Source organism: Trichosurus vulpecula, chromosome 3 (genome assembly GCF_011100635.1).
Source record: "Trichosurus vulpecula isolate mTriVul1 chromosome 3, mTriVul1.pri, whole genome shotgun sequence".
NCBI lineage: Eukaryota > Metazoa > Chordata > Mammalia > Diprotodontia > Phalangeridae > Trichosurus > Trichosurus vulpecula.
Window position 1 is genome coordinate 11,290,186 of NC_050575.1, and position 25,909 is coordinate 11,316,094.

Genomic DNA, 25,909 nt, shown 5'->3' on the forward strand with positions numbered 1-25,909 from the left:
CACAAGTGTAAATCACTTGTAAGTCCTGTCCTCCCCCCACACCACTTTCTTTTTCAATTTCTTTTTCTGAAATTGATTTATTTAAATTTGTTTTTTCTTGGTATCAATATGGTAATTTCAGATCTGTTATCACCCATTTCATTTAAATTGTTGGTTTTATTGGTATATAGCTGGGCAAACGTTTCCAATATTTTATCTCTTCATTTGTTGTAATTTTTTTTTCATTTTTGACTTTGATACTTTGGTTTTCCTTTTTGTTTAAGTTGAATTGGCCAATAGTTTGCTTATTTTATTTTTTAAAACAGCTCCTAATTTTATTTCGATGGCTTTTCTTGACTTACAACTTTGTCAATCTCTCTTTTTTATTTACAAAACATCTATTTTGGTATGTAATTTGGATTTCTTAATTTGTTGGTTCTTTTATTTTTTTTTAAGTTGCATGCTCAATTCTTTGATCTGTTCTCTATTTTATTGATGAAAATATTTAGAGACATACGTTTTCTCTTAAGTACTGCTTTGTCTGTATTCCACAAATTTGTGTATATATCATTATTGTTATTATCTTTAATGAAATTGTCTGTTGTTTCTCTGATTTATTCTTGAGTCATCCATTACTTAGGATTGTTATTTATTCTCTAATTTTTAATTCGTTTTTAATAGCAGTATATCAAATATAATTTTTATTTATCATGGTCACTCAGAAAGATGTTTTATATTTCTGGCTTTCTGAATTTGTGAGGTTTGATGTCTTAATACATGGTCAATTTTTATAAATGTGCCACGTAATTCAAGAATTATATATAATCCTTTCTATTCCCATTCAGTAATCACCAGAGATCCATTATATCTAACTTTTCTAAAATTCTATTCAAGTTCTTAACATTTGCTGTCAGATTGTCTTTGAAATGGGATTGAGGTCCCCTCACCCTGAAACTCATTGATCTTTCCCTTTAAGTATTTAGATATTGTGGCATTTGATGCACACATATTAAATACTGTTAGAAATCCATTATGTGTGGTACTATTAAGCATTCTTAAGCAAGACTTTTTTAATCAAATAATTTTTGTTCTCACCTTATTTGAGATTATGACTGCCAGTACCTTTATCATATGACTGCTACCTACTTTATTAGAGCCACTAGGTGGCACAGTGGATAGAGAACAGCCCTAGGGGCAGGAGGAGCTACTTTCAAACACAGCCTCAGACATTTACTTGCTGTGTGACCCTGGATGAGTCACTTAACCCTATTTACCTCAGTTCTCTCATCTGTAAAAAGAGCTGGAGAAGGAAATGTCAAATCACTCTAGTATCTTTGCCAAGAAGACCCCAAATGGGATCACAGGGAGTTAGACATGACTCAACAACAGTCTCTTTTATTAGTTCAGTTAAAGTAAATTTTTGCCCTATCCCCTTATTTTAATTCTGTGTGAATTTATGTTTTAAGTTTGCTTCTTGCAATCACTAGACTATTGGATTATGTTTTTAAATCTGTTCTACCTTCTTCCATCTGTGGGGTAAGTTCATCTCATTCACATTTAGTTATTATTGCTAATTGTGTATTTTTCTCCATCCTATTTTTGTATAAAATTTCCTTTTTTACCTATCCTACCTCTTCTCTTTACAAAGAACAGTGGAGAGAAGGAAGTGCTTAGAGCAGGGGTGGGGAACCTGAGGCCTTGAGGCCATGTGCGGCCCCTTGATTCAGTCATACTTGAGGGCTTGGAGGGCAGGTTCTCCACCCTCAGAGCACCAGTTATCTATGTTCCGTGCAATCTGTTTCCCTGCCCAAATGTGTCTTACCCTTTCTTCTTGTTAAATCTCTCTTCAAAGTTTGGTCTGTTTTGCTTATGAATAATCCCTACAATTTACCTTTCCCTATTTGGCTGAATGTTTTTCTACGCCAAACTCTTTGTTGTATCTAAGTGTTTTTTCTTTCTTTGACCAGTTCAAGTGAGATATTTGTCAATTATCAAATGAGATAATCTCCTTATCAAACATGGTATTTGCCAAGCACTTAGCACAGTCCCTGGCACATAGTTGGCACCATATAAATGCTTATTCCCTTCCCCCTCTACCTTTCCTCTAGTTCAGATTTAAGTGAGGTTCAAGTGGTCTATTCCCTCCTCCTTCTCCCTCTTTGTACCCCAATTATGTGAGATAGTCCCCCCCTTTATTCATCCCCATTTCTTCTCTGGTACTTTCCTATTTTCCCCACCTTTTTTTCTCTTCAAGATCACTAAAAAATAACCACTCGTAAGCCCTCTGTCTTAACCCCCTCTGACCTCTCATGGCATTAGGGTTTAGAAGTGATACCGGTTTCTAATTGCACTTCTATTTACATCTTTATGTTTATGGATGATTCCTGTGCTTATGTTTCTGCTTGGCTTTGCTCTTTTCACCAGGAATGCTAAAAAGTCCTCTAAGGTCCATTTTCCCCCCTGTAAGATCAGTTTTTCTCAGTAAATTATTCATGGTTGTAAGGTTATATAATTTGCCTTTTGGCAAAAATTCTTAGTTACTTTGTAGTAGTGGATGCCAAATTCTGTGTAATCCTGACTGTGGTTCCTTGGTATTTGAGCTTTTTTTCTTTTTCTTCTTCTTTTTAATGACTGCTAGCCGTATGTTTTCTTTGCCCTGAAAACTGAATTTGGGCTATGATGTTTTTGAAAGTTTTCATTTTGGACTTTCAGGATACTACAGGATACTTTTTATTTTCACTTTACTCTTTGGTTCTAGCAGATTTGAGCAGTTTTTGTTTTCTGGAAATATGATAGGCAGGCATTGTTGTTATGGTTTTCAGGTAGTCCAATGGATCTTAAATTATGTCTCTTTGAACTGTTTTCCAGATTGTTTTTTATATGATATATTTTTTCTACTTTTTTAGATTTTCTATTGTCTCATGGAGTCAATAACTTCTGTTCTATTCTCATTTTCAGGCAGTCTGTTATTATGGTGAGGTTTGGTACCTTTACTACTAAGCTTTAATTCTCCCTCTAAGTCTTTCTTCCAGAACTCACATTTCATTTGTGATTTTCCAAACTTAAAAAAAAAATCTTGCTTAATTTCTTCCAGGAATTCTAGTTGACCTTGTATCCAAGCTGTGTTTTTCTTTGAGGTGTTGCTTGTAGATGTTAAGAAAGGGAAGGAGGGAGGGAGAGAAAGGGGGCAGTTTATTTTAATGGGGGAAGACAATACATGAAAGGGAGTTAAAAAACAGGGAGGGAGGGGATGTTGGACCTAGAGATGGGGAGGTCCTGTGGGATTCTTCAGGATGAGTCAGCAGCATCGGCGTTGAGTCCTGGAAGTCAAGAATAGGTGAGAAGGGAATCTCTTCCTCTGGGATTATATTTTGAGCATCCTTGGCACCATAATATTTGATACAATTTTTTGCTTGTGCTTCCATTCCTGAATTGAGACTCTGCGTTAGGGTTAGGGTTAGGCTCTGCACACCTTGGGAAGAAATATTGGAGGCATATTATGGTCCTGATTCATATTCTCTGGTGTCCTATTGCTGCTTTGTCTAAGTACTGAAATGCTATGTTCTTCAAGTACCTACGAAGAGTCTTAAGCCAGCAAGCTGCACACTATTCAGCGCTCTTTAAGTGGTCTGGTGTAGGGGCAGTCCAAGCTCCGCAGCTGACTGGAAGGTTCTATAGCTCAGAGTAACAGAACCATACATAGGCTTGCTCTCGATCTGAGCTTAGTTACTCAGCTGTAGGCCCTAGCCTGGATGTATGAACTTAATCTAAGATCCTGCTCTGGGGTCAGAGGGACACAGCTGCAGGTAAGCTTCCTTTCTCCACAATGGAAACATAATTTCTTGCCTTAGTATAGGACAGCAGGCCCTGGCCCAATCTCTGTACTACAAGGCTCTACATGAGCCTTAGCCCTATTTCAGTGTCTTCAGGACTCTGGCAACCTCCTTATACTGACCTGGGCTGAAACAAAATCCATTGTGTTTTCAGTTGGATTTCATCGGAAATACTAGGTTTGTTGCTCTACCTCGATCTTTACTGTACTAGTTGTGGGACACCTAGGTTTTACTGTTTGTCCTCTTCTGCCATCTTTGATGGTCTTCCCACAATGTGAAATATCTTTCTCTAGGATCCTTAGAGTCTGCAATGCTGTCAGTTCTAACCTCAACCTTAGAATTCTCAGTTTTCTTTATGCGCACACGCTGTCTCCTTGGACAGAACTTAAAGACTGTTGCATTTTTTGGTCTTTGTATACTGGGTGCCCAGTGCCTGGCCTGTAGAAGGCACTCAATAAATGTTTGTTCTTTTGATTGAAAATAGAGAGCCCTCTCATGAATCAGTTCAATCATTCAGGAAAGCTATTTGGAAATATGCCAAAAAAAAAAAAAGTGACAAAATGTTCATACCCTTTGATCAAGATTCTACTACTAGGCTTATATATCACAAGGAGGTCAATGACAAAATGAAAAAAATATATATAAATGTATATGTGTGTGTGTGTGTGTGTGTGTTAAAATATTTATAGCAGCACTTCTTATAACAAAGTAGAAGCCAAGTGTCCATCGACTGAAGAAAAGTTAAACAAACTGATGGTACGTGATATACTATCACAGTCTGTGGTACAAAACAGCAAATAAGAATACAAAGAAGCATGGGAAAACTTATATTAACTGATGCAAAATGAAATTAATAGAAACAGAAAAATAATATACACAGTGACTACAATATAAGTAGAAAGAACTAAAGTAAATGCTGTGAAATCATAATGATCAAACTTGGCCTCAAAGAAGAGATATATGAAGGGTTAGATGTGAGAAGGAATGCACCTCCTTTCTCCTTCGCAGAGATTGGGTACTACGTGGGAGTGAAACAACGGAATGTTGAACACAGTCTCAGACTTTTTGATGTATTGGCTAGCTTTTGTTCTTTTTTTTTTATTTTAAAAGTGGTTACCTGGGAGGGGCATGCAAATGTGGTTGATGTGAAAACAAAAGATAATAACATATTAAAGAAAAAAGCTTTCTTAAGTTGATTTAAAATGATTTTATTTACATACATCTTTTAAGGAATGTACCTTTTGTCTAACATGAAGGACACCTTTATTTTCATTACAAAAGTATTCATAGAAGCAGAGAATCTGAGCTGGCAGGAGCCTTAGAGGTTAAAGACCAATCTTGGGTCCACTGCAGGAACCCCCTGTAAAACAAACCCGAGGAATAGCTAACTCCTAGTCTTTGCTTAAACACTTTCAGTGACTGAGTGACACTGCAGGACACTGCATTGCCCTGCCGGTCAGTTTATAAAACAGTCTTTCCATGATCACAAGCTGAAACAGGCCTTTTTGTAACTCTTATCTAGCTGTTTTAGTTTGACGCTCAGTAATTAAACAAAATAAGTCTACCTCCTTTAGATGTCAGTCTTTCAAATATCTGAAGATATTGTTACGCTTAACTGTTTGCGTTACAAGAGAAATATGCCTATGTGCATGTGCCTGTGTGCATACTCACGGATGAAAGCGGCAAAGGAGGGGGAAAGTGGACAAGATTGATGTAAAAAACAAGTAATATCAATAAAATGTATTTTAACAAGTAAATTGGGGTAGGGGGGGCAATATTGGATATCTAAAGACAGGCCTTTAATCCTTTTCCAGGTTAACCATCCAGTTTCCTCTATACTGCAGTCCCTTTATGACAGCAAGGTGATACAATGGATAGAGGGCTGGGCCTGGAGTCAGAAAGACCTGAGTTCAAATCCAGCCTCAAACACTTCCTAGCTGTGTGGCCCTGAGCAAGTCACTTAACCTCTGTTTGTCTCAGTTTCCTTAGCTATAAAATAGCACCTACCTCCAAGGGTTCTTGTTAGGATAAAATGAGACAATATTTGTAAAGCACTTAGCACAGTGTCTGGCACACAGAATTTAATAAATGCCCATTTCCTTTCTTCCTACACAATCAACTAATTTTGCATTTAAAATATGATTTATCAAAATTTTACTCACATGTAATTTTTTCGAGAAAAGACAAAAGTTCCTATGAGCCATTTTTTATTCAGCTGATTAACATAATCATGTGGCCCTTTAATTGGGTAAATTATTAGACACCAATATTTACTTACCTGAAATTTGCATTAAATAACAAAGGTAAAAATCTGAAAATCTGTGATCCCATGAGTTTGGCTATATACCACACTTTAACAGATTCATTCCATTAGATCAGTAAGAATCTGAGATAAATAGAACACTATACATCACATAAAACTTTTCCTTTTGAAGCTATAACTCCTCTATAAGCCTGGTGACAGACTATATATCTGTCACCAGAAGAAAAGCACAGCTAAGTTAATTAGAAACCGAGGGGTGCTTATCAACTGGAGAATTACTAAACACATTATGTTATAGGAATGTGACAGAATACTATTGTGCTGTAAGAAATAACGAAAGGGACGGTTTCGGAGAAACCTGGAAAGACTTGTATGAACTGATACAAAGCAAAGTGAGCAGAACCAGGAGAATAATTTATATAATAACAATAATACTGTGAAGACAACTTTGAAAGACTCAGGAACTTTGATCAACACAACGACCAGCCACAATTCCAGAGGACTCATGACGTAACATGCTATCCACCTCCGGATAGAGAGGCGATGAACTCATAGTGCAGATTGAGGAATATCACGCGTGTGAATACATATCTCTATATACACCTGCATTTCCGGGGGTGATGAATGCAGGAAATCTGTTTTGCTTGACTCTATGTATGTATACGTGTAGACATATACGTACATGCATATATATGCATACATTATACATACGTGCAATTTTGGACATGATCAATACAAGAATTTGTTTTGCTTGATTATATACGCTTGTTATGGGTTTTATTTTTCTAATTTTCTCAATGAGGGAGAAGGGGAAGGTGAGAGAGAATGAAGAAATGAAAATAAGTTAAAATCGAATTTAATCATAAAAATAAGTATAGCGAAGTTTTGGAGAGGTTCATAACCAGGTTGGCCAAAAGTTGATAAAATTTTGTTCATAGCAACTCTCAAAGACATAATCATAGAGGGATTGCCATCTGTGTTGGTGGAGGGGATACCTACAATGATAAATTCACAGATCTTTGAAGAACTAAAGTAACCAGTGACTCTTCAATCAGTGAAGCATTTGGGCTGTGAACATCTCCCCCATGCCCCACTTGCCATGTACATCTTATCTGGAAAATGTTGCATGCAATGGTTTACAGAAATTTGATTTTTAAAAAAGTTTAATTTCATACAATCCTGTAATTCTACGCTGGGAACCTATCAAATTTAAATGCACCTCCTTTCCTCCCACCCCCAATGCTTTAGTAAATACAACTTTCAATGATCTTTTATGGGAAATCACCTATCAATTGCCAGGCAGCATGAAGAACTTTTGGTGCTTTTTCCAATCTGGTGAAATCTAATGCTAACTGTTTACACAAATACTACACATAGCTAACTAAACAGAAGCAAAATCTGGCATTTTCCCAACGACTAGCCCAAACAGCCTCTTATCCAAAGCATTAAGGAAAGTAAACTTTAAAATGATTTGAGAGAAAGGACTATTTCATGACAGATGGCAAAGAGGGTTCTTCAATGCCAATTTAATCACTTTCCCTCAATTTTCAAATCCTTAAGCTGTAGCTTGAAGTGTTTGTGCAAGTGATGCTATATCTACTGAAATGTAATAGGGTAGAGAGGATGACTAATATGTGCTATGACTTCACCAACTTTAAAGAGTCATTTTAGGGCAATTCTACAACATGATTCCAAGTTAGGATACTTCATTCTTATTTGCACAAATACACTACATTTGATTAACTAAAAACGAGATCATTGTTTGCTCCTACGACCTCAATAAAGATGCCCTGCAAAACTGAGATAAACATTTAAGTAGTGCAAAAAAAAAAAAAAAACCAACTGAATTACAAAACCCTCCAATGTCAGAGCTAGAAGGGACACGAGATCCCTTATTTTATAGATAGCTGAAGCCCAAAGACGCTCAAGATTTAAGGTGACACAGCTGGTGGCAGCCAGGATTAGAACCAAATCTCCTACCGGTCCTTTTTCCATCACATATTGACTTCATCCTATTGAGGGAATATAGTTTGCTGTCAGTTATGGGAAGATTTGTTTTTCTTTGTAGTTTTTACAGTGAACTTTGGACTTGATTGGTATAAGAAACATCTGGTGAGACTTTCTCTACCCATGCAGGTCAGCAGTTACTCTGTAATTTCCCATCTTAGGGAGTTGCCTAGGGCATTGAGAGACTTAAACAGTCATCAGCCCAAGTCACTCAGGGCCACTCAGTGGCACAATAGATTGAGTGCTGGGCCTGGAGTTGGGAATACTCATCTTCCTGAATTAAAATGGGGCCTCAGACACTAATTGCTGTGTGACCTTGCCCAGTCTTTGCCTCAGTTTCCTCATCTGTAAAATAAGCTGGAGAAGGAAACAGCAAACCACTCTAGTATCTTTGCCAAGAAAACTCCAAATGGGGTCAAGGAGAATTGGGCACAACTGAAAAACAACTGAATGAACAACCACCAAGTCACACGAATATTGAATGTAGATCTTCCTTCCTCAGAGGCTAGCTCTCAGTCCACTAAAATACTCTGTCTCCACAGACATTATAACTTGAAAAACCTTCTGCTTGATAACAGTATATGACACTGTTGAGCAAAATCTTTTCCAAATTGTGGCTGTAAGTAAACAACTAGATTCTGTTAGAAGTCAACCCAAACCTGAAAAAGAATACATCCAAGAATGCTGACAAGTGGTCTTCCAAACTCTGCTTAAGTAGCCCTGGAGGAGAACCCAACTCCCCTGAAGCAGTCCATTCCCCTTTAGGTTATTTCTATTAGTAAATTTTTCCTTATGTCAAGATTTAATCTATGCTTTGGCAACTTCCACTGGTCACTTCTAATTTTGCTCTCTGGGGCCAAGCAGAACAAGTCTAATCCTTCCACATGACAGCATTTCAAATACTTACAGACAGTTCCCAAGTCCCTCCCCTAAGACTTCCTCTCTTTAGGCTAAATATTCCCAATTCTTTCAATCAATATTGAGGCAGCCTTTTGCCTGGTCAAATTTGAAATCCTAAGCCACAGGAAGATGTACCTATAGGCAAGCTGGTCACAAATAAGCTATTTCCTAATGAGCCAAAGTAGAAAGCACAAAAGTACATGATCCTTGGGAAAGCATGCAGGCTTTAAAAAAAACCCCAAAACCAAAAAACTGAATACTTTTAGTAAAGTATCCTAGCTACCATGGTTGCTATGAGAGTTGACAACGATGCCTGGCCCTAGCTGTGTAAGCCGTTACCTACATACAGTTGCCCAATCTTCTAAATTTCAGAAAGCAATGCCTTCAATTTGGTGAAATCTAAAATTTCAGTAGAGGATTTTGCATATTTACAGAATGTAGCAGTTACTCCTTCCCCATTTGAAGAACCAAGAGAATCTTTCTGTTGTTACACGGTAGAGACGAAAGATTGCTTTCTATAAATTCAAGAGGCCTGATGGCATATTCAACCTCTGCCCTTTACTGGATGGCTTTGGGCAAGGTACTTCTCTCTAAAACTCAAGTTCCTTTGTACGTTTCCTGGGACACTACTTGTCCTCTCTCCTGTCCTCCCTTCTCCTCAAGAATTCTGTGCTCACAGACCAGGTCCAATCCTGGGATTTTGACCCAAAGGGAGTTTAGAGGATCACAGAGACCTTAGAGGCCATCATGTCCAATCCTCATTTCACAGAGGAGGAAACCAAAGCTTAGACAGGCTGATTCTAGCCTGTCTAGCCTGTCTAGTGCTCTGTCTACTACTGCAGGGTGTCTCTTTTTCTTCTTGGTTGGATGACACAACCCCAGAGTTTTACTCCGGGCAAATTTCCTGATCAAAGCTCGAGTACAGTTCATAACCTAAGCTTCCCTTGTAAAAGCAGATCCCTAACTCCTGCATGGACACTCATAGTACAATACACGTACCAGGCATAGAATAACCTTCATTTCATGAGCTACAGAATATGCGTAAGACAAAAAAGAATCCCAGGAACATGTACTTCTCTCCTCTTTTTCTCACACACACACACACACACACACACATGAATAAATAAATAAATATAAAGCACTCAAACAGCCTGTTGGACTTCCCCTTGAAGGTAAAGCCACTTGAGAGGATGCTAAACAAACACTACCCATTCACAGAAGACAGAGTGCTGGTGCAAATGACTCATGGCAAGTGTGGGGTTATCAAGGTTCATCCAGATTTCCCGTCCCCCCTCCCACGCTGAGCTCTAGTCTTCCCGCTGCAGGGGGCTATTCTGACACTCCTTTCTTCTCCCAGAAGCATTTTGAGGAATTCTTCCACTAGCTTATCCAGCGCTCAAACACTCAAACTCAGGACCTCAAACTGGAGCTTGCCTGCAAGATAATCCCCAAAGTGGAGAAAGTCCCCTCCCAGGACCTTTCTTCTCAGGCTGTGTGTGGGCACCCTACGTCCTGCTAGGTCTCAGGTAGAGAAACTCCATTCTCAGGAATCCTAGTACATGACCTATGATAAGAAAAGGAAACAGAAAAACAGAGAGGAACTGGCAGTCTAGAACTTCCCTTTCAAGTTTAATACTGTTGGGATGGAGAGGAGGGGGAGAAATTTCTCTCCACCCTCCAGGAAGCAGGTTTACTCTACTGTATTCTGGTGTCAAAATGAAAGGAAACTGGCCTGTGGGAAGATGGCTCATTTTTATTCATCACAAAGGAGGCTGACTCTTCTGATAAAAATCAGCTAATTATAAGCAGGGGCAGCCAGGTGGCTCAGTGGATAGAGTTCCTGGCCTGGAGTCAGAAAGACTCATCTGCCTGAGTTCAAATCTGGCCTCCGACACTCACTAGCTGTGTGATCCCGGACAAGTCACTTAACCCCATTTGCCTCAGTTTCCTCATCTGTAAAATGAGCTGGAGAAGGAAACGGCAAACCACTCCAATATCTCTGCCAAGAAAACCCCAACGGGGGTCAGGAAGAGTCAGACACAACTGAAAATGACTGAACAACAAATTATCAAGGAAGCAGTTAGTTTCCAAAACCCAATCAAAGGCCTTCCCCATGTGAACCCTCTTTTACATATAAAATAGGAATAAAATAGTTGCGTTACCTACTTCATAGGTCAGTCACAGGGCAAATACTTTAATGCTCATTCCACTTATTTCATGACACTTTCTAGACAGGGTTACCAAAAAATACACGAGCACATAATGTGGATATAGTGGAGCAAACAGACAATGTATAGTCAAGTTATGCTCAGGTCACTCTGGCTGTGTAGCAATGGGAAGATTACTTCAGGATGCTTTCTCAAATCTTATCAAGTGTTTAAAGATTCACATTACATGAGGATGATTTGTATAAAACCTCCAAACTACTTCTTCCCACCCCCCAAAGAAGGAAGAGACAAAAGTGTTAATCACATTTTCCTTTTAATAATGGTTTGTAGTCAAAAGTGTAGCTTTGAAAACCTCTAGCTTGTCTGTGAAAACCTGAATAAGCTGGGGGCGGGGGAGTGCATCCTCACTTGGAACAACATTCTGTAAAACTGTGCACTGGACTATGTTTTTGAAGTTGCCATTACCAACACTGTAAATCAAATGTACCACTTTAAAAAGTCAGCTTTTGAAATCCGGTGAATGGTATAGTATAGTACCCTACTTTGATTCAAGGAGGAAGGACACACTTAATATAGTAAACAAAACACAAAAAGGAAACAAATCTTAAGAAATCACTAAGAATGTATAATTCATATTATCATTAATATTTAGAACTATTAAAAATAAGTTTGCCACCTTACCACATTTTACTCTTTCCTACTCAGGTATTTTCCCTCCATGCTATTTTCTCTTTTACTTTAAAAGAAAAAAAATTGCCCAGTCTCCAAAGTTTCTGATCTTTGTTCACAGATTTCCACTGTGCTGCACCTCTATTTTCATAGTGAACATTCAATTCATCCTATTTTCTTGGCAGAAGGCAAAGCAGACTTTTAATTTTGGTTGTCAGAAAGATGGACCAATAAAAGTACAACTGATAGAAGGGTTTAATTCTTCCTCAGGAAGAAAATACATTTGTCCTACAATGGGTTTGTAAAATCTTCCAAAGGTACCCCCTACCACCTTTACTCCACCCCATTCTTCTGAGTGTTTGTTTTGCCTGAAAGCAAGATGGCAATCTTATTTGAAAAGGAAAGCCAGATTTCTTAAAAATAACTTAAAAAAAAAAAGAAAAACCATTTTATATAAAGCAGCAAAAACGTACTTTCCTCTCTGCAGAAAGAAAACTGTTAACAAGGAAACACACCAATGTAAATGTATTGTTCATAAATTTTTGCTAAATTTAATTTCACAATAAAGTCAAGATTTATTTCATGACTATTGCTTAACCTCATTGGTACTGTCAGGAGAAGATTCTTTGGCATCTTCAGTCTCTCTTGTATTTTCTTCTTGATTTAGATTTTCAATCTCAGATTTGGTCCCATTAGGTATAGAGTTTTCACTATTTACAAATCCATTTTCTGTGACTTCTCTATCACTGATAGCTTCCTCAATCTTTAAGTCCTCCTGTACCTCAGCCTCCTCCTCCAGGTTTCTGAGGACAATGGGGAGTCTAGAGTCTGCCACGGTGTTCTCTAACAAGGCAATGTTGCTCTCTTCATACTTGGGAAGCGGGGTGCCTTCCTCCATTTGTTTGCAATAGTATTCCTGGTTGGCAGCTGCACTCTTTACGGCTTTTTCCAAAATCTCTTTTTCTCCTAAGCGCAGTTTGATGGCCATTGTTGCGTGAAAGCTAAGATCATGGGTCGCCAAGAAGGATTTATCTTCCTGGAGGGGGGATGAAGGGAGGAAAAAATAATCAAATTCATTAAAAAGAGTCTAAATGAAACGGTGCACCAGTACATCCAACAGAGAACTTAGATGATTTTAAAACGATTATGCAGCAAAAAGGGTGTGGGGGTATGAGGTTGTATGTGTGCAAAGAGTATTCTAACAACTTACATTTATACAGTGCTTTACAAAGATATAGCACTTGATGGCCACAATAACCCAGTTTACAGAAGAGGAAACTGAGGCTCAGAGAAGCTAAGGGACTTGCTGAAGGTCACATGCTCATTAAGTGGCAGAGCTGGGAAATGAAGGCAGGTCTCAGACTCCATGCCCAGCATTCTTGCCACTGCCTCTCGAACTTTAAGTTAGGGGCTCAGAGACAAACAATTCAAGCATAAACAAGAGCTTTTACTCAGAGTGACATTTCAATACGAAATGAGAGGATTAATAAAAATAATTTCTACCTTTGTCTTTTAGTCTACAATGTCAATACAGTTTTTGTATCAAAACTTTAAACAGAAATAAAACTGAGAGTGCCAAATAATGATTCAGGTAAAGAGCCACAGCAGTCTGCACTAGGGTAATGATGACATAAGGAATAGTCCTAGTCCTCAAGGAGCTTGCACTCTAGTAGAGTGGATGACACAGCACAGAATATATTCGGTGTAAAGAAAAGGTCTAAAACCCTGTTGTAAATATCAAATGGAAATGGTGGCCACTAAACCACACGTAAGGATTCCTGTTGTATTTTATTTTGTTAAATATTTCTCAGTTACATTTTAATCTGGTCTGGGCTGCATTCAGGAGTGTTGCAGGTCACATGGAACCCATGGGCTGTGTGTCTGACATCTCTGGTTTAAAGCATTATAACAAATGTGGGGAGAAATCACTTTCTGTTGTTGTTACTCAGGCTTCAGCAACCACCACCAACCTTCATTAGGCATCTATTTGTAGTGTGCTGTTAGGTACTGGAGGATATACAAAGAAAAAAAAGATATGGTCCTCCACCCTCGAGGGGCTTACAATCTAGTAGTAACATGGCAAAGTGCAACCAACACACAACGACCAATAAGAATTACCTCAATAGTTGTTTTATACGTTTTTAAAAGAAGGGATGCTCTGGCTTCAAGGAATGTCCAGAGTTTGACTTCATTGTCCCAGCTAACAGGAAATTCAGAGTTACCCAAGGTGAAGATTCGGTCAATAGCATGTTCTCCTATCAAATGTTCTTTTAGCTCTTCTATAAGAAATAGAAAGAGAGGACAATCTGTTAGTGGAGAAAACAGCTCCAGTATTAAATTCAGTAACTAACACACCCTTAGAAAATATCTTTTCCAATCTGCCCTTTTCCCTTGGCTTTCCCACTAGGCATGCTCTTCTGACCACGAGGTTTCTATACTCTCCCCAGTGGCAATGGCAGTTTAAGATTTTAGGGGAGGAGAATACGGCGTAAGTCTTTTAATTTCTATTTGCAAACAGTCACCTATACCTTCACATGCAACACTCGCCACATTCCTTATTTCTAATGAAGGGCACTGTGATCACAGCGATTGTTTCAGAACCCTGTACATGCATACCTCACTTTGACCATGCCCTCCTCTTATCAAATTAGCTAGAGCAAAATGTAGTTGCAATGACTTCAAAGCCAAAGCTAACTGCAACAAGTCCCAAAAGGCTTCCAATTTTAAATTTGCATGAAACAAATTCTGATGTGTTGACTTGACAAATCAGCTCCTTTACCCTCAAAATAAGTAATTCCCCAAACAAAAACAATCAAGAAAATATCCCATGAAAACCTTAGTCAATGAAAATTTGATACGTCTCACTCATAAGAAATTTAAATACAAATCACAAGTAAATGAGTGAATGTCTAAATTACACCTAAATATATTTCATAGGAGGAGGAATTCAACACAACTGCTGTAGGCATATTATTTCCAAAAGACCAAAATGTGCCTAGCCTATTCATACCAAGATACACTCAAGCTTCATTTGTAATTATGAGGACAGTATCTCTTTCAAAGCAAAATGCCCCACAGCTGTCCTTATTTAGAATTTGAAATGAAGAACTTTTGTTGTCAACAACACAAACTTGTATTAGTATCAGACAGATCTTCTCAAAGACTAAAGTATGTGACAATTAAATCTCCTCATCCCACATATACAATGTAGACAAATTCTACTGAGCTAGAAAAAAGTGTTCTAAATTGTTTTTTGTGGTGAGGGAGAATAAGAAGAAGATAATCTGTTGATAGTCCATGAGAAATTTCATTGGTGTATACTTTTATCAAGTATCATTAGAAGTTCAGGGTAAGAATGTAGACTTTGTAGATTATTCTCACACATTATAACATTTTGTTTATACCTGTCTTAGTATATTTATCTTTTGAAGTGTAGAAGGAGTGAAATTAAAGAATCAAAATTCATCAAAAGAAATCTGAATCTATTATAGCTACCTGTGCTTCTCCCCTCCCCAATAAAATTCCTGTTTGTTGATGGGAGTATATGTTATTCATCTCTGCATCTCCTTCTGCCTCTTTTACCGCCAGCTCTACCCAAGCCCTAGGAACTTAACGCAGTGCCTTGCAGGTAATGGGCACGGATACTGCCTACTTTTAACAAGAAAAGGCACTACCTAAAGTGTTATAGAAAATTGCTACCTCACAGGGAAAATAACCAGAAATAAAGTAATGTTTAGCTAAGAAAATGAAAAAGGAGCTTCTTTAGTAATAGAAATATGTAAAAATCAAACTGGATCATATGATTTCACATTCTTCCCTGATTTTAATACTCCACAAAAGCTTAACCATATAGTAATGGAGGGCCAATAGCCAGCTATTGGTATAACAAGAGTTTGCCTCAACTTTTACCAACTATCAATCTGCATTTCAGCCCAGGATACACTAAATCATAGCCACAATGAAGAGGAAGAAAACAAGATAATGCCCAGATCTACTAAAAACATTGCTGAAATGAATAACAGCCTTTCTGGGGTAAGTAATCTTTGTCATACGTGTAAATGGATAACAACAGATCGCTTCATTCTACCTAGTAAATCTTTTAATTTGTCAACTACATTAAAAACGTATTGCAATATATTTACTTCTACTCTGTATTCTTTGAGTTCCTACAAATATGTTGATGGGTGATTCATACACAGGCCTTCATCCCCATAGACCGGTTACCTTCATTTTTTTTCCAAAGTCAAAGACTAAACCCTTAACCTCAGCCAGACATTTTTCAAATGTATCCAAGAGGAACAAGAAAAGTTTGGAATGATCCACTATGAGATTATCACCAATACTGGACAATCTGTAATACACGCAGAAAAAAATACTGAACTGGGGAGTCGCTGACCTCGGCTGGAGTTCTAGCTCTGTCCCTTAACTTCTCTGAACCTCAATTTCCTCATCTCTATGATGGAGATAATATCTGTATGACCTGCTTCATGAGGCTGTGGTAAGAGAAGAGTTCTGAAAACTGTTAAGCACCAGATATATGGAAGAATCATATATAAAATGATAGTTTTATGATTGCTAATAATTACTCTCAAGTTTGTACCATGCATCACCTACATGATTTCATTCGAACCTCGTAACAAGTAAAAGGAGGTCCTAGAGATAATACTATCCTTATTTTACACATGAGAAAACAGAGGCATGAAGTAAACTTGTCCGTGATTTCATAGGCAGTAAGTATCAGGATTTGAATCCATGACTCCAAGTTCAGCAATCTATCCACTATGCCATGCTGCTTCAGCACTTTTTTTCCTGCAGAAACATATTTGCCAGTACTCCAATTAAAAATTTAAAGATCAGCAGATAGTCTTGGAAACTTGGAAGTAATTTATTTTTAATTACCTTGGGAGCAAATGAAGATGAGAAAAATGTGTTACTTTAAAGTTCATAATGGTTAATTACAGAGAGCACAATGGATTTATAGTCAGATGACCTTGGTTCAACTCTAGCGCTTACTGCCTTCTGCAAGCTTGGATAGTCCCTGTCTATGAGCCTCAGTTTCATCATCTATAAAAAGCAGCACCAGGACCAGATGATGTCTAAGGGCCCGCTGAGCACTAAGTACTATGACTGCACACCAAGGAAAATGCAAAATGGAACCAGACTTCGAATCTATGACACCCTGGCATTCCACTTAACCTGAAGCTATTTGAACAGATCACTGTTTGCTGCCTGCTCACAGGTGAAAGGAAATGGTCATCTTTAGGCCAGGAGGCATAAGCCAGATATTCCGTTACAAAATCCAGGGCAGGCAAACAGGTGCCTGCACTTGAAGGCAGAGAAAATCTTCCTCACTTCATGCCATGCTGAGTTTTAGCACTGAGGTCAAAACAAAGAGGTCACAGCTTTAAAATAAATCTTCATTCATATCATCACAATATTCATTTTTATCCAGGGAGTTTGGGGATGAAAAAAATCCAGACATCTTTATTATATGCTATGACAAATTTCCTAGGTCTAAATCCTCTAGTTGTATCAAAATGAGGCTTGAATTAAGGTAGCTGTAAGCTAAAGCCTAGAACAGGGCCTTGACCACAGTCGGTATTAAAAAAAAATTGTTAAACTGGATCTAGGAAGCCTTTTTGTTCTAGAACAGTTTTCAAGTTTTCTAGGTATCCTGGAGCCCTTTGCCTGACTGGTGAAACCTATGGACCCTTTCTCAGAATAATGTGTCTTAATGCATAAAGTAAGATACATAGGATCACAAAGGAAACCAATTATTTTAAAAGAAGGTTATCAAAATATTAAAAAAAGAAAGTTCACAGACCCAAGATTATGAACCCTTGTTTTGGAGAAACTTCTGCAGCAAAACTATTTGTTGTAATGAGGTTCACTCCAAATGAATGTCAAGCTGTCTAGCATTATATGCCTAAGAAAAAACTCAGATTCAAAACTTAGAATTATGCAATGAAATTGCATAATTTGTTGCCAGTTATTAATTGGTGAAAACAAAGATGTCATATGGCCACCTGATTATTAAATTTCTTTGATTTACTAAACAAAATGATATGCAATTTTTTTTTGGTATAGGTTATTTGATTTTAAAGCACATCAAGACATCATGTTGTCATGTAAGCTATGAATGTGGATTTGGGAGACACCTGACATTATGATGATTATTATAATAAAAGTAATCACATTTGTAAAGTGCTTTAAGGTTTACAGAGCACTTTCTTCATACTCTGTGAAGCAGGTAGTGATGCATATTTGTCATCCTCCTATTTGATCTCCACAACAACCCTGGGAGGTAGGTGCTATTATTAACTCCACTTTACAGAAGAAGAAACTCAGGCACAGAGAGGCTGCAGCTTGTCTAGGGTCACACGGCTAGTCTGTATCAGAAAGGAGATTTGAACTCCGGTCATCCTGACTCCAAGGGCAGCAGGTAGTACTTTCATTCACTGTGTCACATGTGTTAGTTTCAAATTTTGCAAAGTACTTTTACATATATTGTTCTCATTCAAATGTCACACCCTATGGTTATTATTATTCCAATTCATATTGGGATAACAAAAAAAGTTGAAGAAACTGAGGCTAGGAGAGGTTAAGGGGCCTATCTGAGGTCATACAGTTAGTGCCTGAGGCAGGGCTGGAATTCAGGCCTTCCTGAGGTCGGTGCAGGGCAAGTGGCTCCTCCCAGGTCATGCATGTGGTTAGTGAGTGGCCAATGTGGGACTGAGCCCCAAGGCCTATGACTCCAAATCCAGGATTTTTTCTGCTATACTCAGCTGCATCATTTATAAAGCCAACATATAAGATAAATATTTGTGTAATACAAAGTAATGTTTGCAACACAAGGACTTCAGTCAATGAAACATTTTCATCACAACCTTTCTGGGTATCCTGGAGCACTTCGCCTGACTGGTGAAACCTATGGACCCTTTCTCAGAATAATGTGTCTTAATGCATAAAGTTCTTTTGTCTCTAAGGTTGCCAACTCTCTTTCTCCATAAACTGTCTTCATTTTAAAGCATTTCTAACTTTAATTGGAAAGTCTATTTTCTTTACACTTCCTGAAAAATTCTTTTTAAGCCAAAAGGGATTTTTCTGAAATGATTTACCTTCAGTCATACAGAATACTCGAAGGAAGGCCAGAAGTTGGGCAGAGATGGGAGGCTCAGTAAAGTGCAAGGCAAAGACACTGGAACTAACAGAAACAGTAAGCAGAGATCAGTCACAGCGGTGTAGTTATTGACTCGCTCCAAAGCAAAATTCCTTTAATTTATGATACATGTGGTTTTCCTCTAGGAGAACTAAGAGGGTGGATGAGTCATACAAGTCTGAATTATAGAAGAACAAATTTCAAATCTTTCAAGCAGCAGTGATGGTAATGAGAACAGAACCTTTGCAATAACCTTTGTGAATTTTTGTTATATGCTAATATACTTTTAATTTCAATTTGCATAGACCAGATTATAGGAACAGATATAATAACTCAAATTCTGATTTTAAACATATCAACAAGTTATAATTAATATTTTCTTCATTAATCAAATATTGATAAGTTCAACAGCACAAAGGTCCACATAATCAATTTCCATCAAGGACAATTCCTCTACTACACAAAGAACAATAAATCACAATTCTCATCTTCTTCATCATCCTATACCGGAGAAAAAGTGGAAAAAATTTAACTAGAAATTCTTGAAATGACTACAGTCATTCAGTATGGCCAGTTTAGCATGGTAGATAATGGAGGAAAAGAATTAAGTGAAACAAATTGATCCACATCATTAACCTTTTCAAAGTGAAAGACATTGGTGATACTTCAGTACTTATTTAACCTAATGAAGATTTCAGTGCTATATTCCCTGGAACTGACTGTAAATGTTCCCAATAATTATGTTTATTTAAAAACATCAGTAAATTACCACGTATCTAAAATGCTTTGGCATAAAAGGCAAAGCAGTTTTATTAGCACCTCGATTAAACACTATGCAATTGAAGATACTTCAAGTTATCAGAGGGAAAGACTGACCAGTCTTTTTACTTACGTTGGAATGCCAGCTCGAGCCAAGACTTCAGCTTTCATTGCATATAGCCTGTCACTTTTGCTCACTCCAAGCTTTATTTTCACTCTGTCATGTGAATTATTGTCAAAGAAAAAACCACTGTGGATCACAAACTCTGCATTTGATCGGGTGCCATAAAAAATGTAAATCTAAAAGGATGTAAAAAGAAAAAGTGAAGGCACATAAAAAAGCTTAACACCTGTTTAGTACAGAGTTGAGGTATAGTATTACTTCTTGTAAATTTAGCGCCACTTTATATTAATGAGACAAAATGTCTATAAAGTTCTAATCCAGGAGCCAGGCAATAGGAACAGAACCAACATCTCTCAATTAGTGAAGAAGGTAGAGGCTCCAGTTCTTTTCAGGGACAGAGTCTGGAGCCCTATGCAGCCTGGAACCTGCTTCCTCAGGACTCAATGACATAGGTGTTAACAAATCTATTGGAGACAATAACATCTAAGCTTTCCAACACTACCAAGAATAGCCATTGCTACTGAATGCCCAGTAGGGAAACATACTGATGCTAAATCTATCCCAGCACCTACTCTTTCCTTCTGCATTACTGAGTCCAAGAAGGTAGTGTCCTGGGCCCTCACAGAGGACTGGATGTAGAGGCCTCTTCACATAGGAATCTAGTGCCTTGTACAGAAGTAGTACCTACTCTGCCCTGTTCTCTAGTTCCTCTGAGAAAATAATAACACTCCCATCTTCTATTACCCCTGAGTGCTCTGGTAGATGGAGATGTAATCTATTCTGCCCTGTACCTGCTACCTCTGTCTGAGAAAACAACTTTATAATTACTGAGCACCTGGATATGTGGTAGCCTAACATTTAGACCCTGCCCTAACACTTATATTTACCTTTACAACTACTATAGCTAGGAGCATGGCATTCCACCCAAGACTCTCAGAGACTATCTGGAGACCTACTTGCCTGGGAACCTATTGCTATTTATGGAAGCATTACCTACTCTGTCCCACTAGCTTGAGAAAAATGGTTCAGCCCTCATACCATAATCAACGTTTATCCAGACATCAGGCCTCTTACCAACAGGACCCCACACTGGACCATGACCTCTGGCAGAAGGTACAACTAGGGAACATGCATACAATCCATGTATGTGCTATCTTTTGGGTTTATATTATTCTTCTACCATGACTGGATGAGAAAAGTGTAAACTCAGTCAGATTGTTGGAGATCCAATCACGAGGAATTTAATGACCCAAATGCACCACAGAATTTTTCTGTTTGCCTCCCTCCCTTCTTCAGTCATCACAGTTCCCTGCATAGTGACAGCCCTACTCATCTAGTACCTATTCTATTCTAGCCTTTTAAATCTCCATCTTCTCCTTCAGAGTCACTCATTTCCCGGTGAAAACTTTCTTCCTCTGTCACTGTTTCCTGCTCTCCTGTATCTCCATGTCTCTACCATGCTCAGTTCCCCTCTTCTATTCTGCTTTCTGGAACCTCTATTCCATTGCTAACAAACTTCACTTTATTTTAAACCTCTTACTCTCACATTCTTTTCATGGTCCTGAACTCGCTGAATACATCATATCCCTGTCTAGGACTGACTGCATCTCTTGGGTCTCACACCCCAACCTGATCAGCCGGGGCCAAGAGGAGGAGTTGGCAAACAACTTCGTTTCACTTCTTGACCCTTCTGCTGTCATCACACAACAATTTCTCTTCTTTTGAGGTTCACTTCATTTATCCCTATCAATCTATAGAGATCCTTGTTACAGTCATCTCTGACCTCCAGGTAATCCTTTCTTCTCAAGTTCTCAAGGAGTGGATTCAGTATCTGGATTACAGTTTTCCTCTCCGTCCCAACCCCCGTCCTCTTCTGCTCCTATCTCTGCCACCCCAGGGATGGTTATACCTTAGATCTCACCGTCACCCATAAGTATGCTACCCCCATGATCCAGAACTCTGAAATGCATCTCTAATCATATTCTCCTGTCCTATCTTTCTGCCTCTGCCTCACTGCTCCTAAAATTATTCATCCCCTTTGCCACCTTCAGTACCTCCGCCCCTCACAAAGAATCCTCACAACCTGTGTTCTGGCCTCACTACCTTCCCTTCAGTCTCAGTCCTATAGTTGCTCAGTTCATCAAGACGGTCTTTGCTCCTTGAGTCTCTTGTTCCCTTGTGTTTGCCAAACCTCCACCCGAGCTCCTTCCACTACCTGGTTTCTATGCTCCTACGTGAGTGCCGCTGATTGATGGAGGAAGTAACACAACTACACCAATAGGTCCACTATGAATCTGTGTTATCTAATTTCAGCTGGCTTTCTTTTATTCTTCCAGGGTTGACTCTCCAACATACTTCTTCAAGTAGCAGTTCCAAAACTACCACATGTTCACCCATCCCTCTAGACAGAGAAAACCTTGCCTCCTGCTTTCCTGAGAAAACAGAGGTCATCCTCCATGCCTTTCTTCTTCACTCCACACCTCAAAAGTCTCACACCTCACACTGCCACCTGCCACCTCCCATTTTCCGATCCTTTGCTTTAGTTCCTGAGGCAGAATTGATTCTTTCCCTTACCAGTACCCTTACTCCCTATCCTCCCACCCCATCACCTCCCCTTCCTTTTCTCCTGGGAGTTTGTTTCTTTGAGTATTCCTGCCCCCCATCATTTTCAATCTCTCCTTATTAAGTGTCTGCTTCCCTACTGTTTCAAATATGTCTCAATCTCCCCATTTATCAAAAGCTTTCACTTGACCCTGCTTGCTCCTCAACCTATCATCCTACATTTGTTCTCTCACAGTCAAGCTCCTAGACTGGGCTGTCTATACTGACAGTCTCCATTCTACACTTACTTCTCACATCTTTATATTCTGGCTTCTGACCACACTATTCAACAGGAACTACTCTCTCCAAAGTTGGCAATGGTTTTTTTCACTGTTGAATCTGATGGCCTTGTCTTAGTCCACATCCTGCTTGCCTTTTCTCTCTCTTCTGACACTAGTGGCATCACTTCCTCCTAGACACTTTTTCTCCTCTGGGTTTCTCCCGAGCCTGCTCTCGTCTGTCAGACCATGCCTAGTCAGTCTCCTGCCCATGAGGCCTCCTGCGCCTCCTCTTGGTGCACTCTTCTGCTTCATCTTGTCTGCTCAATCAGCGATGATTCCTGAATCTGCCCAGTCCATTCAAGTCCTCTCCAGTCCCGCACTGTCAGCCATCTATTAGATTCCTCTCCTTCCACCAAGTACATCACCTTCCTGTCTAAATCCACTCCTCCTTGAAACCTCCCTATCTCAGAGTTAGCCTTAACTTTTCTTTCTCTTTCATTCCCTTTTTCAATCAGCTGCCAAATCCTGTCAGTTCTATCATCACTGCATTTCTTGTATCATTGTCTCCTCTTCACTCTTATGGTCATTATACTAGTTCAACACTGTTATGCGGATTACTCCAACAGTCCTGACTGGTCTCCCTGCTTCCAATCTCTCCATGTTGCAATCAAAATCATCCTCCTACAGGCCAGGAAGGATGGACCATGTCATTCTCCAACTCAAAAATCTTCTGTGGCTCTCTACTGCCTTCAAGAATAAATACAAATGCAAAGTCTGGCATTTAAAACTCTCTATAATCTGTCGACATCCTACCTTTCTAGACTTAATACCTTCATGTCTTTTTTTCAGGCTTTCTCTCCATGACTAGTATGGATGACCTCATCACCTTCTCCTCCTAGGCTCAAACTCATGTGCCACTTTCTTTTAGAAATTTTTTCTGACCCTCCAGTCATTAATGTACCCCACCCAAATTTCCTTGTATTTCCTTAAATGTATGTTTTTGTCCCCCTTCAGTATAAAGTAAATTTTTTTCAAGACAGGGATGGTATCGGTAATGTCCTTGTAAACCCAGTGCCTAACACATTGTAGTCACTTAATAAATACAGTTGACTAGACTTGAACCTACTACTTATTTTTAAATTTTCATTCAGTAGTTTAAAAAATTTACCCTATGGTAAAATGTAAACAAGTTGTGCAATTTTCTTAACACCACCCATTGACTGAAATGAGCTGAGGAAAAGCAGCATTTTCAATAACCACTATGGGAAGGGGAGACAACTACTCTGAAGCAGAATTGAGGGTATTAGCATTATACAAAGGATCCCGGAACTCATCTGACCTTTCATAGTATCCTCTTCTCCTTCCAATGGACAGCAAGTCTATTATTTTTAAGACTGCATTTTAAAATTTATCATGTTCTTCCTCTCCTTTTTATACAGGAGAGTCTATTCTCAAATAAGTTTAAAGCAGTGTCAGAAATTTATTACTAGATCATGTGGCAATTCTCCACCAAGTAGTAGGTTATATAAATGTTCCTTCAGAAATGGAAGATCAATACTTTTGCTAGACAAAGACTTTTCTATGGCTTCAACTGGGGTTATACCAACAGTCTTAAGTTAGTTTTATTTTTTATAAGATGTGTATATTTATAAGATCAATGGAAATAAAGCAGATTAAACAGATGCATATGCAATAACTTACTGAAAAAGATTACTTACTAAAACTCCCAAATTATTAAAGGGAGAATTTTTATAGATTTAAATACAGAAACAAAACAGGAATAGATCTTAAGCCTCCTGTCTCTGTATTGTATTTTTACCACCAGACCACACAGTTTCTTCACAAATTAAAAGACATTCATTTATATTGCTAATAGAAAAGGGAATAGAATAAAACAGTTAAGATCTTAAAAGTATTTTCTTACAAAATTCCAATATTTATTTGGAGTTATACTGGAACAAAATTTATTCTTAGCTTAAATTGTTACAAATGTTCACTTTAGTCATATTTTGCTATCTTGTTTTTAATGAGTATAGAACAAAATCCAATTCAAATCACAACATGTTTACTCAATATTCCAAAGAGTGTTGGGTGTTGCAGTTAACACATGGTCTACAATACAAGTATATTTTTATGCAATTTTACACAAGTGAATTAATAACTACAAGGAATTTACCAGATAACAACCTTTCAGTCTACGTAATATACGGCACTGTACGAAACATACCTGTTCTCCAACATTAAAATCTTGCAGTGCAACACATTCACAACGATCATCTTCTAGGTTGTAACCAGTAGTAATCTAGCCAAGAAGGAAGAGAATAAAGCAAATTAATGAAGATACCTATAAGTCTCTTTGATTAATCAGTTGTGCCTTTTTTGGAAGAACTGAAGGCCAAACAATATCCTTCAGTATCTACACACCTGGAGATCATCCGTGAATGTTTTCTAAAAATTGCCACAATAACGGCATAAAAGCTCAGATTGGTTGTATCTATGCTATAAAATCTCATAGAAAAAATTAATTTACTTGAAGAAAAAGAAATTCTCTAAGGAAAATACATTCCATAGATTTTAAGGAGGTTGTCCCAACCAAGAACAAAAGTTTATTACAAAGAACTTGCATTCACGGTCCATCTCATGTGACACTGAATCAATAGGGTAAGAACTGTCAGACTCATCAACTGCCAGTCGTTCTTTTCTCTCAATAAAGGAATGGATAACTCCAGCTCTTTGGGGAATACTATTTTTGGAGAACTCCAATTTACTCACAAACAATCCCTTTATCAGAAATTAGGTAATTATTTTGAGAGACTGAAGAGGGTTTTCTAAGGCAGTATACAGGGTCAAGAAAAGAGGAAAAGATTCATTTATAACAGATACATATTTTATTCTGAAATCATGACAACAGGCCCCTTAGGTAAGGAAAAGAAATTGAAAAATAAAATTAAAATGATAATTTCATTTTTATCATTATGGCAATTCTTTTTGTCTATAATGCAAAGATTTCTGAGCCCTTTACAAAGTAGTTCAACCTCTGAAATGCCCTTATATGAGACAGTACAACAGTTCTCATATAGACTATAGGCTCTGAGGTCTTTGAGGGCTGGGTTGACTAGGTCTGATACTCAGTGTATCTCCCAAGCAATTAGTATGTTGTTAGGCAACCACCAGAGGGTCATCAGAGAAGCAGAGCATCAAAGCTAGAAGGAATGATAGGGAGCAA

At 38.3% G+C, this 25,909-nt stretch overlaps 1 protein-coding gene across 2 annotated transcripts in view; it reads right to left on the reverse strand.

Annotated features, from left to right (window-relative positions):
- Window positions 1-11,444: 11,444 nt before the first annotated feature.
- SETD3 (SET domain containing 3, actin histidine methyltransferase) overlaps window positions 11,445-25,909 on the reverse strand; it is a 135,487-nt gene continuing 121,022 nt past the window's right edge. For both annotated transcript variants that reach the window (XM_036748002.1, XM_036748001.1), the window contains 5 exons: window positions 24,911-24,985; window positions 19,871-20,037; window positions 18,938-19,023; window positions 13,938-14,098; window positions 11,445-12,855 (listed from right to left, as the gene is read on the reverse strand). In XM_036748002.1, coding sequence (XP_036603897.1) covers window positions 12,406-12,855; window positions 13,938-14,098; window positions 18,938-19,023; window positions 19,871-20,037; window positions 24,911-24,985 — 939 coding nt within the window. In that variant the 3' untranslated portion in view covers window positions 11,445-12,405. The remainder of the gene's footprint in view (window positions 12,856-13,937; window positions 14,099-18,937; window positions 19,024-19,870; window positions 20,038-24,910; window positions 24,986-25,909) is intronic.